At 36.6% G+C, this 18793-nt stretch overlaps 1 protein-coding gene and 1 pseudogene across 8 annotated transcripts; both read left to right on the top strand.

Moving 5' to 3' along the window:
• The first annotated feature begins 1426 nt into the window (after positions 1-1426).
• On the top strand, positions 1427-18177 carry LOC104699273 (protein SHOOT GRAVITROPISM 6). Of its 7 annotated transcripts, none has more exons than XM_087454506.1 (51): positions 1427-1680; positions 1896-1986; positions 2090-2144; positions 2247-2378; positions 2840-2911; positions 3431-3521; positions 3635-3730; positions 4157-4235; positions 4319-4382; positions 4690-4793; positions 5020-5125; positions 5277-5366; positions 5517-5594; positions 5825-5892; positions 5981-6080; positions 6160-6267; positions 6928-7017; positions 7096-7161; positions 7245-7340; positions 7437-7511; positions 7658-7717; positions 7988-8077; positions 8254-8375; positions 8852-8981; positions 9060-9139; positions 9472-9607; positions 9861-9942; positions 10073-10218; positions 10307-10387; positions 10496-10596; positions 11023-11261; positions 11345-11454; positions 11566-11691; positions 11781-11855; positions 11935-12068; positions 12168-12240; positions 12364-12495; positions 12672-12853; positions 12930-13052; positions 13138-13198; positions 13274-13369; positions 13446-13546; positions 13869-13962; positions 14362-14475; positions 14562-14636; positions 14803-14901; positions 15009-15080; positions 15168-15253; positions 15331-15421; positions 15508-15615; positions 15687-18177. In XM_087454506.1, the coding sequence occupies exons 1-51, from the start codon at positions 1641-1643 to the stop codon at positions 15864-15866; spliced, it is 5100 nt and encodes a 1699-aa protein (XP_087310632.1). In that variant the 5' UTR covers positions 1427-1640; the 3' UTR covers positions 15867-18177. The 7 variants fall into 7 exon arrangements, 5 of the variants coding, with proteins under 5 accessions (XP_087310632.1, XP_087310631.1, XP_087310634.1 ...); XM_087454505.1 differs by having other exon boundaries at positions 13857-13962; XM_087454508.1 differs by having other exon boundaries at positions 1429-1680; positions 3643-3730.
• Positions 16625-18177, top strand: LOC104792460 (UDP-glycosyltransferase 73C5 pseudogene; annotated as a pseudogene). The gene has a single exon (XR_015559801.1). The product of XR_015559801.1 is annotated as a UDP-glycosyltransferase 73C5 pseudogene (transcript).
• Positions 18178-18793: the final 616 nt, after the last annotated feature.

The raw sequence follows: 18793 nt of genomic DNA, 5'->3' as shown, positions 1-18793 counted from the left end.
CAATGTTATTATATAAAACTAAAAAAAAATATAATTTTATATTTTATTCAACATAATTTTTTTGTTAGTCATAGAAAATTTGGGAAAAAATATAATCTTACGGTGTATACCCGGTTAAAATCTAGATAAAAGAATTAAGTAATTACTCAAAAGTTTATTGTCATAATGGACACTGACCTACACATTCTATTATCACATACTCTATCAATATTAAAACACTATACATATCTAATTAAATTGATTAAATTATGATTATGTAAAAAAACAAGTTATCACGATATACCGCGAGCAAATCCTAAAATTAAAAATTAAAATACAATTATACAATTTTAAACGTAATCGTAAATTGACCGAAGTGGATCATCTAAATCTATTGAGGACGCATTCTTCTCTCAGAGATGGTAATAGCTGGTGGATTGTGACACCTTATATGTCGTGTGGCTCTTGCTTCAGCATAACGAAATCAGATTATCCACAAGGTCTAGAGGAAGTTGTGATTGCTATTCTTTTGCGGAAGATTCTAAAAGCTCTTGGTCATCTTCATAAACTAGGGCACATCCATGAAAATCTTAAGGTACTTTAATACCAATTCACTCTATGTACATCTCTTTTTGAAATGTTCTGGTTGACTCAAAAGGAAGTGTTAAAGCTTAGTGACAATGAAGTTTTAACATGCATGTTTGGTGGTGTGCAAAGGATGAATAATTATGTTGGAAATATTATAATCAGCTAATTACCCTCTTACAACAATCTTTTGTACTTTTTTTGTCCAAAAAAAGGAGATTTTAAGAAATTTAAGTGAGTTTTTAGAATTTTTTTTGTGTTTTTTTGAAGAGAAAATCTTTTTAGCAAATTTAATATTTAGAGAGAAAAAAACTAAGAAGAAGAAGCAAAAGTATGGAAATATATATATTGCTAAGTGTACTCATAAAATTACGTTGGGAAATATCTCATTATTGGTAAGTTTACAAATAACGAGGAGATAACCAAAACGATTTCGAATATGCTAGAACAAAAATCATGATCTTGATCCCCACTAGGCAAATCCTCTACACATTACATTACAAAGAGTATTTTGTTCATCCATACACCAAAAGTGATCATCATCCTACACTACTCCCATTGTCATCATAATTTCATTGTACGTTTTTAACCATTAGAGAGATTAATCAAGTTGTGATTTATTGAAAATATAGATGAGTTTTGATTTTTTAAAAAAGAAGAAGAACAGAGTGGTTCAGAGAGCACCGCTAAATAATTGGGCCAATAATGTGAGCATTCTTATCAATCTAAATAATTTAAACAATAGAACAAAGGAATGATCCAAAAGCAACGGGCTTAAAAACCCCGCTATTTTACCCGACCCGTCTTGTCGGGTATGGGTCCATCGTTTGTTCATATTGATTGGTTTCATATTATTTGTTTTCTTCCCCAAAACTTTTTCCTTTTAACATTCAAGTCCCTCCTCTCCGAGAAGAGGCGACGCTAAATTTATAACTAACGAGCTCAGAGCTCTTGATTTCTCTCGGTCGTAATCTTCCCCATCGGAAAAATCTTGGTCGATCACAACGGTTGAATTTTTGGTATATTCCAAAATTCTGGGGTTTTTGAATCAGGTGGAGGAGTTGATCGATTTTTGAATGGCTTCTTCAAGTTTGGGGAGCTCAATCCCTGCACCAGGTAACACAAACTTTTTTTTATTTTCCCTGAATCTTTGATTTCAGTTTTGTTTATCTGATCTCAATTGATTAGTGTATTGGTTGTTTGGTTGAAATTTTTTGAATTGTGTAATTGGGTCAACATTGGTTTTGGCAAAGGCTATGTTTTTTTTTTTTTGTTGATCAAGTCTTTTGATTAGGAAACGAAAAGTTTACATTTTGTTTATTTGTTGGCAGAGGCTGTTCAACTTCTGGTATCGTCTCTAGCTGATGATTCCTCTTTGGTTAGAGAAGCTTCCATGGCTTCTCTTAGAGATATTTCCTCGCTGTATGTACTGTTTTATCTTCTTTTTACTTCATTCACAAGACATGCATAATGAGTATTGGGAGATCGCTGATACTGTAACTGTTGTGTGTGTTTTTTTTCCCAGGAATCCGCTTCTGGTTCTTGATTGTTGCTATGCTGTGTCTCGTGGAGGACGAAGGGTAACGTTCTGTTTTCTTGTTTTTTTTTTTTGTTTGGTCTCTTTTCGTCGGATTTTGTTTCCTTTTATTTGTGCGTAAATCTGTTGCTACTCGGTGTTGCAGCGGTTTGGTAACATGGCTGGGGTTTTTCAAGTAATGGCATTTAGTGTTGGTTCGTTAGAGAAAGGGGAGAGTGATGCAGTTTTCATGGGGAAACTTGCTAAGATTGCTACAGCTGAGATAATATCTTCCAAGGTGTGTTGTGTTGTGAAGGCTTCATCATTCTTAAAAACTTCTTTTTTATATTCTGTATAGTTAGAGATTTACATAATGCAGCTCGAACCGTAGATGGAATTTTTTTTGGAAATTAGCTTGTTTGAAGATGCATAAATGGTGCTCTGTGGCTTTTCACTACTCTTGGATATTTCTGTTTCGGTGTCCGTTTTCTTCAGTAGACCATCTATGTGTCGGTTACTTGCTTGAATCTAAGAAGGTTTGTAATGCGGTGGACACAAAGTGAATCATATGTTGCTCATTCCTGTAGCAGAAGTTACCTATAAATTTGACGTACAGAATTTAGGATTAGATGATTGAGAAATTCTCATCATACATAAGCAACGTAAACTGGGGAAACTAACTGCAATTCTTAAAAAACTTTCTTGTCGTATATGTTTCCTGATTATTGTAGCATCTTTAAATGGTTCATCATAACGTAGGAACTAAACGCTGATTGGCAAAGGCAAGCGTCAGGGCTGCTTGTCTCAATTGGAACACATTTTCCTGATCTTGTAAGTCTTTTTTTTCCCTCTTTGCTAATTCATAGGGGAATATTTGGACCTAGTTCAATGCGACTGTATATTCCTGAGTCGTTTCCTTTTACTATTAACAAAAGGTTGCTGTAAGAGGGTTACTGTACAACATGACTGGTGGTCAGATACATTACAATCTGGATTTACTTTCTGCGCTGCACATATATGTGGATCTAAGTTTAAAAAATGATCAGTATGCTGAAGTAGGTTGTTATCTTTGATAGATTGTATGACAAAAAATGAGGAGCTGATGAGAAAACCATAGTAGAGACTTGTCATCTGTCATCATGTTAATTTCTGAATTGAGGCATTTTAGATAGTGTCATGAATAAAGTTGGTCCATTGTCTCTCTACTGTCATTTTGGAGTTAGATGGAGCTTCTTTCATTAGACGCTGGCCTTGATTTTCCTTCACCAAGCTATTTGTTTTTTTTTCTTTCTATTAAGTCCAAGTTATTGCTCTTTATTGTAATTTTGATCCTTTTAAATTGATTGACAGATGATGGACGAAATATTTCTTCACCTGTCTGGTCCGGCCACAGCTTCGCCTGCTATGGTTCAAATTCTTGCTGACTTTGCCACATCTGATGGTTAATTTCTAACTCTCATCCGCGTCCCTTTTATTTTTTGTTTCTCATCTTGACAAGTTTATTGAAATTGCTGTTCTCTGATATATTGAATTTCTTTCATATTTCCTTTGAAGCTTTGCAGTTCACTCCACGCCTGAAAGATGTACTTTCAAGGGTGTCGCCTATTCTTGGGAATGTTAGGGACTTACACCGACCAATATTTGCAAATGGTATAGTGAAAATTTTGTAATCCGTTTTTGTTTAGGGAGTGAAACTCTTTTATAGAAACTGCTACTTTGTGCCAAATTTTCCCCCTCATATGATAAGCTGGAGATTTTTTCGTGTACTTTGTGGTTAGTTGACTCTAATTTGGCCTAATAGAAGGGTCATCAGGTCAGAGTTTGTTTACTTGCTGAACCAATATGGCAATTTAATTCACACTAACAGAAAAGTAGGTTATTAACCTGTTGATCTGTACATCTTCGCACTCTCTAAAATGGTGGAAGAGATGATCAACCCATATCATGCAATTTGCATGTGTGCTAATATCAAACACAAGGAAGAGCTTGCATAATTCAAATATCCCAGCTAGTATCTTGTACTATCTTATTTTTGCTTATTTTGTCTCATATATTAATCACTGAATTTATGTCTAGCATTTAAGTGCTGGTCTCAGGCAGTGTGGCTATACATCACAGATCTTACATCAGATTCTCCGCTTGACAGTGATGTCATGTGAGACCACTTTCTTTGATCTGTTTGATTTCTACTAGTTTTTGTGTTGAACGCACTCAAGTCAATGGCTTCATTTGATGCAGGTCATTTCTGAACTCTGTTTTTGAGCTTTTGTTGAGAGTTTGGGCAATTTCTCGAGATCATAAGGTGAGTCTCTTATTTCTTTTAGTATTATTCGCCACTTTAGGTTTTAATAGTATTGTGTGTTTCAGTTAAAATTGTTCAAGAGATTACCAGGGTAAGCATGTTCACTGACTATAATTTCATAACAAAGACAATGAAGAAAGGAAAGTTTGTTTTCTGGGTTTTTCTCCCCGGTAAATTGTTTATTTGATATTCAGAATGCAAGGAGATTAATCTCTGCAAGATTTTGCTATTTTGCTAGTTCTTGTTCTCCGGACGTGCCCTCGTAACTTTAAAATATGCTGAGTTAGTTGCTTCTCTTCTGAATAAGGTACGAGTATCTACTGTAGAGGCTTTGGGTCAGATGGTCGGTCTTATCACGCGGACGCAACTGAAATCAGCATTACCACGGCTTATTCCAGCAATTCTTGAACTGTAAGTTTTGTTTTTCTTCTATTTTTCGTTCTATCTCAAGCTTTACTTCTCAAAGGCCCAGAGCCCAGTAAATTCGCTGTCTGCTTAATATATTTTTCCCACCAATTTAAGCTTTGGTAAGTGAAACAGAAGTATGTACCAAGCCATGGAATGGTTTCGTGTAAACTTGTGTTTATTTTTAATTTTGAGTGTAACATTTATTCATTCCTTTCATTTCAAATTTTAGGTATAAGAGAGACCATGACGATGCTCTTTTGGCAACATGTAGTCTTCACAATCTTTTAAATGCCTCATTACTTTCCGAGTCTGGTCCTCCACTGCTTGAGTTTGAGGTATGGTGTTTCCATCATTTTTTTGTTGCTAAGGTGCCTCATTATTTACAGTCATCTCATCTGGCACATTTTTTTTAAAATGTGATGCGGTATTGGAAGGATAAAAATAGTTTGTTAGACAATGTGTCAGTAAAGCTTTGTTTCTTGTCAGGACCTCACAATTGTTCTGTCAACACTTCTTCCTGTGATCGGTGTCAATAGTGAACGCAGAAGGTGCTCAGATATTTCAGTGGGACGAAAGGTAAGTCACTGATCGCCTTCATTCAATTTTAGTTTGCAAGGTAGGGGTGGGAGTGTGCTGTTAATGTATCAGGCCTCTCTCATTTTTTGAGCCTTCAGTTTGTGACCGATGTATTAATCTTTTGCCTGTTCTTTATTACTTATGTTGCAGACATACAATGAAGTGCAGCGGTGTTTTCTGACTGTTGGCTTGGTTTACCCCGAGGATTTGTTTACATTTCTTCTTAACGTAAGGACATACTTTGTTTGATGGATATGGTTCTAGATATTATTTTTCTATGCAATGCGAAACAGTGGCATTACCTAGCACTTATATGGGACTTAAAAAAATTGATTGACGGATGGTTTCGTGTAAACTCATATTAGACTTAAGAACTATTTCTTGCCACACCGCTGTGTGATATCTTTTACTGGCTTTTTATCCTTGAAATCCCTGTCTTCCTCGTATATTTTCACCAGAAATGCAAGTTGAAAGAAGACCCTTTGACGTTTGGTGCTCTTTGCATCTTGAAACATCTGCTTCCGAGGTGTATTTCTTAATCTTATATCAGTATAAATTTTAAATTTAGAGTTTATCTGCCATCCCAACTTAATGATATTGCATCGCGTTCGGAGGTTGTTTGAAGCCTGGCACTCAAAACGGACTCTTTTGGTCGATACTGCGAGCTCTTTGTTAGATGAGCAAAGTTTAGCTGTTCGAAAAGCCCTTTCAGAGGTACCAAACTGTCATATCTTTTTCTTAGTTACTACAAAAATATGCATGCTTTAGCATTGTTCTTCTGCTTTGATAACAGTTGATCGTGGTCATGGCTTCACACTGCTATCTGGCCGGTCCATCTGGGGAATTATTTGTCGAATACCTTGTCCGCCATTCTGCAATAGGAGAGAGTGAAAATCTGAAGGTAAGACCATATAACATAACACTTAACTTACAAAATAAGGTATGGTGCTCACCTGAACTATGTGTGCTGTAGTATAACAAGGGGAAAACTAGTTTTATGCACGAATAATATGATTACAATGGTCGGAAATAAAGAAGATTTAAATTAGAAACAGAAAGAGAAAATCGAAACAAGGGGAAAAGTAGAAAAATTGAATGTTGTTTCTAGTTTCCCGATCCCTTGAGCTTGAATTGCCTTCTTTGTTGATATTTATAGAGTAAGGCAGCCTAAGTATATGTATCCTCATGTCCTGCCGAGTGTTCCAAATGCAATGAAAAATTAGTATCTTTGTTGCCGTTATCTCATGCCCTTTTTTATGTTGCTTAGATATTTCATCCACCCAGCTAAAGTTTTTGTAAAAAATAAGTGACTTGTTGGCTTCATTTAAGAAAAAATCGAGAAAAGTGTTAGGTTGACTCCTGGGTGTTGCTGTTCGTAATAACGGAACATGGTTGTTATCTTGCTCCGAGTTGTGTTATTGAGTCTTCTTATTAACTTGTTCCAAGTTGTGGAGTCTTCTAAAAACTGTATATAAGGAGCAAATAACTTGAACAAGTTTGAAGTCAAGGTACTTCTATGTTTTTCCTAGAAGTTTATGTGATCTACAAATATTTCTCTTAGGCAAAAGGGGAACCAGTTAGTCCAACACAGCTGAGAGCAGTTTGTGGAAAAGGTCTTCTGCTCTTGACCGTTACTATCCCGGAGATGGAGGTGCGATTTGTCTTTTATTATAGAACTATCCAGTTATAGCTTTCAGATTTTAATGCTAAAATGTATATGAAACTGCAGTACATTCTTTGGCCTTTCCTACTGAAAATGATTATCCCTAAGGTTTACACCGGCGCTGTTGCATCAGTAAGATCTTTCCTTTGCTGCCAAGATTTTTTCCTTTCGGAGATTGGACCTGAGTTAACGGTATTATTGATAAAATTTGATAGGTCTGTAGATGTATATCTGAACTGTGTCGACGTAGATCTTCAACCACTCCCATGTTGATCGAGTGTAAAGCTCGTGCTGATATTCCTAGCCCTGAGGTAAATTTGTTCGTATGCCCTTTCATTATGATCTATAAGTTTTGTCGTGTACGGCAAGATCATAAAATTGAAAACACATATACACATATATCGCAGGAGTTGTTTACCCGTTTGGTGGTTCTTTTGCACAACCCTCTGGCTAAAGACCAATTAGCATCCCAAATTTTGACGGTAAGTTTGTGTCAGTAATTTCACAACTCCTGTTATAGACTCACATTTTATGTCCCATAATTCCATAATGTATTCTTGTTTTCCAAGTGTAAATGCTTTTTTAATAGCTTATTTTTATTTAACCACTCTGTTGTTACTTCCTTCAGGTCCTTGGCTATCTGTCCCCTCTTTTTCCAAAAAACATTAGCATGTTTTGGCAAGATGAGGTACACTGTTGTTTTGGCAAGATACTCTGATAGTTTTTTTTTTTAATATATTATTTTTGGTATCCAATCAGCTACTAGAGAGCGAGAAATATGGTTAGATTGCACCGTAGTTCCTAGTATATTGTACTTTTGCATCATATTTCCTCTAGATATGACTTCAATTATGACGGCTATAAGAGCTACTGAATGTTGTTGTTTTTTCTTAGTTACTCATATCAAATGTGAGTTTACCAGTAACCCTAATTATTTTTCACATTTGGTAAGCTCTAGATTCCAAAAATGAAGGCGTATGTCTTTGACACAGAAGATCTGCAGCTTGATCCAACTTACCAGGAAACATGGGATGATATGATAATTAATGTAAGCTTATTCAATTAGTGTGAAGGATTTAAAACATTTTTCTGAGCTGAAGTTTCTTTAAAGCCTAAACACAAGGCAATTATAAATCTATGAAATTGACTAGTCAAGATTTTTTTTTCTCAAGACTAATCAAGCTTGTTCTATATATGACTTGTACTCATTGTTCTGCTATACAGTTTCTAGCAGAATCACTGGATGTCACCCAGGATGCGGACTGGGTTATATCTCTTGGAAATTCTTTTGCAAAACAATACATTCTTTACACTCCGGATGATGACCATGCAGCACTTCTACACCGGTAAAATTCTTGGATTTTCATTTTGTTCTGGTCTCTAATGAAGTTGAACTATCTCTACTTCTTATTGGTGCACTATTCTGACGTTAGTTGTTGAGCACTAATATTTGGTTTGGATTGTGGGTCAAAATTGTCAATCTTCAAAATTAGAAAATGTATAACATTTTAATGAAGTTTCTGGATTTTGTATGTGGTGATTTTCTGATTCCTTTTTACCATATTAATAAAGTTTGTAAAAGCCACTCCAGTACCTGTAATGATTTTTGTAATGTACATTCTTTCTGTACTTTACTATCTGGCTGAAGAAGCTTGTTTTCCTTGTGATTTAAGTGCTTATTTTCAGATTTTGATAGATGGCTGATAAGTTTTGAATTGTCTCTGAAAGCTGCAAATAACTTTAGTTTATAGCAGACTACCAGTAATTATATTGATAATCGAGCGGAAAGCTGTGTCATAAACCTCTTCTGCTTTTATTTCAGGTGTATCGGAATACTTCTCCAGAAAGTTAATGATAGAGCGTATGTTCGTGACAAGATTGACTGGATGTACGAACAGGCTGACATTTCTATACCTGCAAATAGACTTGGTTTGGCGAAGGCCATGGGGCTGGTATTTTAAGTTTACCTATCTGTACATAGCTCAGATGTTGATTTTCACCCTATATTTATATGCTACTTGAATGCGTAGGTTGCAGCTTCCCACTTGGACACTGTACTGGAAAAGCTGAAAATCATTGTAGATAATGTTGGGCAGAGTATTTTCCAAAGGTTTATCTTGCTTGACTTAATGAAATCATCGCCACATACACACTTTCTTGATATGCCTTTATATCCGTCACTCATTGTCAAACCTATTAGTATGTTTTTCTCTTTTAATTAACCTATATATCATCACAAATTCTCTACTAGTGGAAGGTTGTATCTTAATGGTTGCACATTTAAAGCTGTATTTGCACAAGCAGGATTTGTTGGTCATATTGTTATTAGCTCCTTTATTAGTCATATTGTTTCTTCCAGGCATTCTAGAGTTGGTCACGTTTACCACATGTTTGTAAAATTTATGACATAAAACTGACTTAGCGTTCTCGTGTTTTTTCTAGGATCTTATCTCTCTTCTCTGAGAGCTATAAAACAGAAAACAGCGATGATATACATGCTGCTTTGGCTTTGATGTATGGATATGCTGCAAAATATGCTCCCTCATCGGTTATTGAGGCCAGAATAGATGCACTTGTCGTATGTTTTTTTATCTTCTTTCTTCCATCCTGCTTCTTTTTCTATTATCTGTTATAAACTTACCCGCCAGACTGACTTTGTGTCATGCTAGGAAAACTCATCTAATGAAATTAAAATATTTATGAAGAACTTGGAAATCCGAATAGTTTTCTGTGGCCAGACAGTGATTTATGTTGAATTGTAGTGACCACTTCTACCACTTCTACCTTTAGATTCCAATTTCATAATCAGATTTTGTTTGCATGTACCGCAGGGCACTAATATGCTTTCGCGGCTTCTTCATGTGCGGCAACAAACGGCAAAACAAGCTGTTATAACTGCTATTGATTTATTAGGTTGGTACAGCATTGAAATATAAGTGAAGGAGTCATTCTTACGATGACTGAGCGGTTTCTTTCCTCTCTTTGTTTTTTGGCACATCTTGAGAGTATATAGGATCCTGATCTCTTGCGTCTTTGTGTGAAGGTCGTGCTGTCATAAATGCTGCAGAAAGTGGTGCTACATTCCCATTGAAAAGAAGAGATCAGATGCTTGATTATATATTGACTTTGATGGGCCGAGATGAAAACGAAGGTTTTGCAGAATCTAGTCTTGAAGTTCTACACACTCAGGTAGGGTAATCTATGCAAGAATCTGTACCGTGTGGCATTTCTTTCAAACAAGCTGATACAATTTCTCTTTCTAATAAATCTTGTTCAGGCACTCGCTCTGAATGCATGCACAACACTGGTCTCTGTGGAACCGAAGCTGACCATTGAAACTCGAAATCGTGTCATGAAGGTGATTAGTTTCTCGTTTACACCGAGTATAAAAAGGAAAGAATGAAGCTAGTGCTTTATGTTTTGTATCTATATTTTCTCTTGAATATATGCGTGTTTTCTCGGACAGGCTACACTGGGATTCTTTGCTTTGCCTAATGATCCATCTGATGTCATCAGCCCCCTTATAGACAATCTTGTGACTCTCTTGTGTGCCATCCTCCTTACAAGGTATTTTACTTGACAAGTTATATTTGGAAATCTATTATGAGGCTGCAGCTTCTCTGAATGTTTTGGTAAGTTGCATGTCATTTTTGTTGACCAAAAAAAAAAACAAGGTTGTAAGTCATTTTGTTGATCTGTTTATCATTTCCATTGATGAAATACTTTCTGTCTTCAGTGGAATCGTTTTCATAACATACAATTTCAGTTTTTAATCATTTATTCAAAGTGCTATCCATTACAAATTTCAAGTTGATTTTCTCTTATAAATCATGTGATCTGTTTAATTACCTTGCATAACAGACATGTTACTGATGTTAGATGAGATTCAGTGATTTTGGTAGTAGCTTTGCAATAATCTCTAATACCGAGTCCTACTACAAGTGCATGGTACCTTTTTATCCGCTTATTCAGTCATATCTGTGCATGATCTAGTGGAGAGGATGGAAGAAGTCGAGCGGAGCAGCTTTTACATCTGCTTAGACAGCTTGATCAATATGTTTCTTCGCCCATTGATTATCAAAGAAAAAGAGGTTGCGTGGCAGTTCATGAAATGCTTCTAAAGTTTCGTAAGCTCTGTGTGGGTGGCTATTGTGCACTTGGTTGTTCTGGGGATTGCCCACATAGAAAGTATGCAGACCGCAGTATGCAGGGGAATTTTTCAAATCTACCATGTATGAAGATATTTCTAAACAATTTTTAAATTTTAGTTCAGACACTATGATCAGCTAATTAGTTTCCTTTGTTTGACATATAGCGGTATTTTTATTTCCTGACCGCGAGGTGTTGTGTTTGGGAGATAGGGTCATAACCTATCTCCCACGCTGTGCTGACACAAATTCTGAAGTTCGAAAAATTTCTGCACAGGTATTTGATTAGTAATTATTTGATCAATTTTCATAGAATGATGGGTGATCATTTTATCTGAGTGTGACTTTGGTAGTTTCTAATGGTTCCTCCTACTATTGTTGTTGTTAGATTCTTGACCAGTTCTTCAGCATTTCCCTTTCCCTTCCCAAAGCGGCACTCTCAAGCGGGCTAGATTCTGAAGAATCCTATAAAGCCCTGTCTTCCCTTGAGGATGTCATTGCCATTTTGAAAAGGGTAAGCAGTTTTTGGTTAGATTTAGAGTTTTGTCTTTCTTTTGTATGCTTCATTTTCAGGGTGTCATATTTCTTTGAACCGACTTTCAGGATGCCTCTATTGATCCATCTGAAGTTTTCAACAGAATAGTCTCATCAATTTGTGCTCTTTTAACAGGGAATGAGGTTTGTTTTATTTTCTTTTTTTTGTATAAGTTCTGGTGTCATTGGCTGGTTGAGCATTATGTTGTGATATGTCATGTAGCTTGTAGCAGCCTTAAACAGTTGCACTGCAGCTATCTGTGACAAAATCAGGCAATCTGCTGAGGGAGCCATTCAAGCGGTTACTGAGTTTGTTTCAAGAAGAGGGAGTCAGCTTAGCGACAATGATATATCAAGGTACATCAAAGCTTCTTATCATCGACAAGCGATATTTCCATTTTACATTGTTATCTGATAACCTTGTTCCCCTTTCTTCTTTTGGTTCTCTTCTGGCAGGACGACCCAGTCCTTGCTATCCGCAGCAGTTCATATAACTGATAAGAATTTACGTGTTGAAGCTATTGGAGCTGTATCCTTTACTTAATTTTGTTAGAAAATTCAATTTGCATGTAAATGTGTTACTGCTATAATATAAAATTCAATTTATCTCGTATGCTCTTGGCATATTACTGCTTACCTTAATCACATGAAGATCTCTGCACTGGCAGAGAACACGCAACCATCTATTGTGTTTAATGAAGTGTTGGCTACTGCTGGAAGGGACATCGTGACGAAGGATATAACTAGGATGCGTGGTGGCTGGCCAATGCAAGATGTATTTTATGTAAGTACCATTCTCTACAAGAACTATGTTATAATATGAGATTATTCTCATAGATGATGTTATTTTATATTCTTTCATGGTCATCTCATCTTGTACGAAAATCTTGACACAATTTTGGGAATAAATTGTCTAATGCAAAGATGAGGCCTCTCATTGTCAATTATATTTTGATGTAGGCTTTCTCTCAGCATACGGAACTTTCAGTTCCGTTTATGGAACACTTAATATCCATTCTCAATCGTAGTTCTTTAGTTAAAGGTGATTCACATAAGGGAGAGAATATCAGCTCTTCTACTGAAACACATGTTGAAGATGATATCCTCCAAGCTGCCATTTTTGCTCTCACTGCTTTTTTTAGGTATCGTTCATAAACCATCAATTTTAATTGAGAGTACATATTGCATTTTTGGTGGCTAATATAGTCAATTAACCAGAGGGGGCGGAAAAATTGGAAAGAAAGCTGTTGAGAAAAGCTACTCTTCTGTCGTTGGGGCACTTACTCTTCAGTTGGGAAGCTGTCATGGACTTGCAAGTTCTGGTCAGCAAGATCCATTACGGTAGCTCCTCTACTTTCAAGAGAACTGTAGCCACATAACGATTGGTACTTTTATTTTAGTAAAACCTTTATTCCCCTCTTGGCAGAGTACTTCTAACGTCATTTCAAGCTTTCTGTGAGTGTGTTGGTGATTTGGAGATGGGAAAGGTACCGTTTGAGTTAAACAGTAAAGTAGTTCTGTTTAGTTTCCAGTATGATGAACTGATACCTGTCTTTGCTTAGATTTTGGCTCGTAATGGAGAGCAAAGAGAAAAAGAAAAATGGGTTGATCTTATTGGCGATATTGCTGGATGCATTTCAATTAAGAGACCGAAGGAGGTACCTAGTTATTTGATTATTGCAGTTGTGTTTCTCAGGGTCTTTGTAGCCTAACTGTTGTGTACTGGTGTTACAGGTTCGACATATATGCTCGATTCTCACGAAAGCACTTAACCGTCCACAAAGATTTCAAAGGGAAGCTGCTGCCGCTGCATTGTCAGAGTTTATCCGCTACAGGTATAATGTTTTCAATGTCTTCGAAACTTTTGTATCAATTTTATTACTAAAACTGTAGTTTTATGGAATTTTACGCGGCTTAGTGACACACTGATTTAGATACATGTACCCATTCATCTTGTAAGCTCTGTTTGGAAAAGGAAGTTAAGGTCCAAGTGAAGAAAATGGGTTTTAATTCTAGGTCATGTGTATATAAAAGTTAAGAAAAGAAAGTCAAAGGACCGAAGCATCGTGCCTGATATGTGTGTCATGAACAAAACACTTCCTTAGTACTTTAAATTCTTAAGTTTTTAATATTTATGAGGTGCAGTGGTGATTTTAGTTCTGTAATGGAGGAGATGGTCGAGGCACTCTGCCGACATGTGTCAGATGATTCTCCGACTGTAAGGCGCCTTTGTCTAAGAGGATTAGTGCAAGTAAGAGTAATTATGAGCAGTTTTTATTTACTTATCTTGATTGTCTAAGAGGACTAGTGCAACAAATAGTTATGCGGATCAGCTTTATTCCTTATCAGGATTCAAGTAGGTTTGCGAGAAAGTCTATACTCCTTTTTGATTATGATAATGATGTTAGATCAATAGTTAATATCTAAAGAACCCTACATCACTCATTATGGAGATGTGTTACCTTCCAATAAGTAAAACAACTTTATAAACATATTTATAGCATATTGATGCTATGAGAGTTATTTGGCACATATACTAGAGGATATCTTACCAGTTTTGGGACTAAGATGGTCTGCGAAATTTAAATTGTTTTCTGCTGCTTCTCCTATTTCTGAATAATCACTTTTAGCTGCTTTGTGCTTTTGCCAGATGCCATCTGCTTGTATGAACCACTACACAACTCAAGTTATTGGTGTAATATTAGCATTGCTTGATGATCTGGATGAGTCTGTGCAATTAACTGCTGTGTCATGCTTGTTGATGGTAATGCTCAAACCCACTAACAACTGAAGGTTTCTGATTGTCTACCAATTTGTTTAAATTATATATGCTTGTTTTCTTTTGTTTAGGTCACAGAGTCAGCTTCTAATGATGCTGTTGAACCTATCTTGCTGAATTTATCTGTTCGGCTTCGTAACCTTCAGGTAAGGTCCAACTTTAAGTTATCTGAAAGGTTTTAATGAAACTAGTATAAACTAAAGCTTTTAGGCTAGACTCAACTTTGAACAGAAGTAAATTCAGCAAACTGTCAGATACAATTTTCTGAATGGAGTGACGTTGAATTTTACATGAAATTCCAATTTGTAATAGGTTAGTATGGACCCGAAGATGAGAGCCAATGCATTTGCAGCACTTGGAGCATTAAGTAAATATGCTATTGGAGGACAGCGGGAGGGATTTGTTGAGCAGGTGACTCATACTCATTCCATTTCCTATTCAACAAAATACGGATGTCGAGGAAAGAAGATATTTCATTTTTAATCTAAAGCTCATTTGATGAAAATGTCTAATATCAGATTCACTCCTCCCTTCCGCGCTTAGTAGTACACCTCCATGACGATGATCTTAGCATACGGCAGGCTTGTCGGGTAATTTTCTTCATATCTTATTGCTCCTTTGTTTGGTTTGAGGTATCTTTGAGTTTACATATCTGTTATTTTTTTTTTTTTGAATAGGGAACCCTCAAGCGGCTTGCTTCACTCGTGGACATAATAAATTATTCTACCCTTTATGATTCACGTGCTTTTGGTTCTGACGATAGGTGCCAAATCTATGATTCCAAATCTATTTTGTGCGCAATGACCACCGTTATATACTAAAATTTGTTTATACTTTCAGAACTGACTATGAAAACTTCGTAAGGGATCTCTCAAAGCACTTGGTTCAAGAGTCGGAAAGAGTTGATACTTACATGGCCTCAACCATCCAGGTTAGGCTTTCCTTGCTCGATTTTCATAGTTACTAAATTTATAAACTATATTTACAATAAGTTCAAGTGATTACTACCCGATGCAGGCTTTTGATGCACCGTGGCCAGTAATTCAGGCGAATGCAATACACTTCTCCACCACCATGTTATCACTCTCAGAGGATCAGCACATAATCTCTCTCTACTACCCACAGGTAAATAAGAGAAACTACATATAAACATGCACATAAGTCTTTATTAGTTCTCAAGCCTGTCTCTTGTTCAGGTGTTTGAAACGCTGGTTAGCAAGATGACCCGGTCACAAGATTCAGTTGTGAGAGCAGCATGCTCATCAGCCTTTGGGTTGCTGCTAAGATCAAGCAAGTCAACATTGTGGAGAGGAGCTCGACTTGATCGGAGCGACTCAAGTAGAAAATCCAATGATCCTGAGTCTGTTAAGAAATAACAGGTGCATTGCGGTCCGTGTGAATACCAACCAGTCTGTTAAGAAAAATCCGGGGGTTTGCAATAAATATTTCCATAGGTACAGTGTGCGATGAGAACCCATCCAGGTTTGTGTGTTTGTTGTAAAGTGTATTATGTTTTCATCTTGCAAGGGTTGTCACTTGTGTGTCATCTCTATTACCGAACTCAGGAAAGAAACATTCACACGAAAGTGTTGTAGGCTCTGGTCATCTTTTTGTTGATTATGATTTTTGAGGCTTTTGCTAGATATAGCTAAGAGTCCAACGTTGGATTTATCTTCGTTTACTGTTATATATGAAATTTTAATTAGTCTTTCAAGTTTCAAACACAAATTCGATCTTGGTAACATTAGTAATTTCTCTTGGTCTCTTTTTGTTTATTTGTATTCTTGAGATTTGCGGTAAGATGTGGCTATCAGCGAGCCTCCAAGTTGCTTTTTTTTTTGTGTCTGTGGATTATCTTCTTTTCGTTATGAAGATATGTCTGGAAACATTTCCTGCGAAGGATGTAGGATGGTCACAAACGGACAAACTACGAATTGGCCAAGAATGTCCTGTAGTAAGCACAATCTGTGGACTTCATAAGAGGTGTTTGGCAAGTAAATTCTGTTTACGTCATCTATTACGTCTTTTGTTCACTTTATTTTTTTGCTCTCCACGTATCTTATCCTATATAAGCTCCACGAATATAAACCAAACCCAAACCAAAACTTGAGTTTCTTATCAAGGTTGAATTGAAATGGCTTCCGAAACAACTAATGAACCTTATCCTCTTCACTTTGTTCTCTTCCCTTTCATGGCTCAAGGCCACATGATTCCCATGGTCGACATTTCAAGGCTCTTGGCTCAGCGGGGTGTCATCGTAACAATTGTTACGACGCCTCTCAATGCAAGGAGGTTCAAGAATGTCCTAAACCGTGCCATTGAGTCTGGCCTGCCCATCAACCTAGTGCAAGTCAAGTTTCCATATCAAGAAGCTGGTTTGCAAGAAGGACAAGAGAATATTGATTCTCTTGAAACGATGGAGCGGATGGTACCGTTCTTTAAAGCGACTAACTTGCTCGAAGAACCAGTTCAGAAGCTCATTGAAGAGATGAGCCCTCGACCAAGCTGTCTAATCTCCGATATGTGTTTGCCGTATACAAGCAAAATCGCCAAGAAGTTCAATATACCAAAGATCGTCTTCCATGGCATGGGTTGCTTTTGTCTCCTGTGTGTTCACGTTGTACGCAAGAACCGTGATATCTTGGAGAATTTAAAGTCTGATGAGGAGTATTTCACTGTTCCAAATTTTCCTGATAGAGTCGAGTTTACAAGAACTCAAGTTCCGGTGGAAACATATGTTCCTGGAGAGTGGAAAGAGTTCGTGGACGTTTTGGTAGAAGCGGATAAGACATCTTATGGTGTGATAGTCAACACATTTCATGAGCTCGAGCCTGATTATGTCAAAGACTTCAAGGAGGCAAGGTCCGGTAAAGCATGGACCATTGGACCCGTTTCCTTGTGCAATAAGGCGGGAGCAGACAAAGCTGAGAGGGGAAACAAATCAGACATCGATCAAGATGAATGTCTTAAATGGCTTGATTCTAAGGAATCGGCCTCTGTGCTCTATGTTTGCCTTGGAAGTATCTGCAATCTTCCTCTGTCTCAACTCAAGGAGCTAGGGCTAGGCCTTGAGGAATCCCAAAGACCTTTCATTTGGGTCATAAGAGGTTGGGAGAAGTACAAAGAGCTAGTTGAGTGGTTCTTGGAAAGCGGATTTGAAGAAAGAATCAAAGACAGAGGACTTATAATCAAAGGATGGGCTCCTCAAATGCTTATTCTCTCACATCATTCCGTTGGAGGGTTCTTAACGCACTGCGGATGGAACTCGACTCTTGAGGGGATAACCGCTGGTCTACCGCTGCTTACATGGCCGCTATTCGCAGACCAGTTCTGCAACGAGAAACTCGTTGTGCAGGTATTAAAAATCGGAGTAAGAGCCGGGGTGGAGAAGCCTATGAAATGGGGAGAAGAGGAGAAGATAGGAGTGTTGGTGGATAAAGAAGGAGTGAAGAAGGCAATAGAAGAGTTAATGGGTGAGAGTGATGATGCAAAAGAGAGAAGAAGAAGAGCCAAAGAATTTGGAGAATTAGCTCACAAGGCTGTGGATGAAGGAGGCTCTTCTCATTCTAATATCACATTCTTATTACAAGACATAATGCAACTAGCACAATCCAATAATTGATTATACTCATCTTTCCATGAAAATTTTATACATTTAATAGATTTTTTTTTGTTTCTTTTTGAAAATTTAATTGGATGGATTAGTTACGAATCAGCGGAAGACAAACATAGAGATAACTTTCACTTTCTGGAGTCAAATTCCAAAAAAGTTGGCCTAAAGTTCGTTTATAGAAATATATAAATTTAAGGCTGCGTTTAATTTTGAGGTTTTCCTCCGACATACCAGTCGTGGGTTTAAATTACAATATGACCGGGTGACTATGATAAATATAAATTGTAAATCATATGTCAAATAATTTTATGAAAAAATGTGAAACGATTAAAAGTGTAGTTACAGTATAAGTATCCATCTTTGGAATAAGATTTCTATTGTGTTCAAGGCCAATTTCAGGAACTTTATATTTTACATATTTAAAGTTTGAACATGATTAATTTTGTTTAGATAGTCTAAGTAAATCTAGATTAACATGGATAATAATTAAAATTTAACATAACATAAACCTAAAGTTTTAAAATATGTCTTGCACGTAGAAAAATTAGATCCAACGATTTGGATTTTTTCTCAAAATGAACAAATTAGAATTATTAATTATGTATGAGAGACATACATATACATTTTTTTTTGGGATTTGTTTAGACTATAAATCTATAGTCTTTCAATCTTAATTGAAATAATTTTAAT

The sequence above is a fragment of the Camelina sativa genome, chromosome 6, assembly GCF_030686135.1.
Source record: "Camelina sativa cultivar CO46 ecotype springtype chromosome 6, ASM3068613v1".
Lineage (NCBI taxonomy): Eukaryota > Viridiplantae > Streptophyta > Magnoliopsida > Brassicales > Brassicaceae > Camelina > Camelina sativa.
Note: the sequence above shows the minus strand (reverse complement) of the source record. Positions and strands in the feature narration are given on the sequence as shown.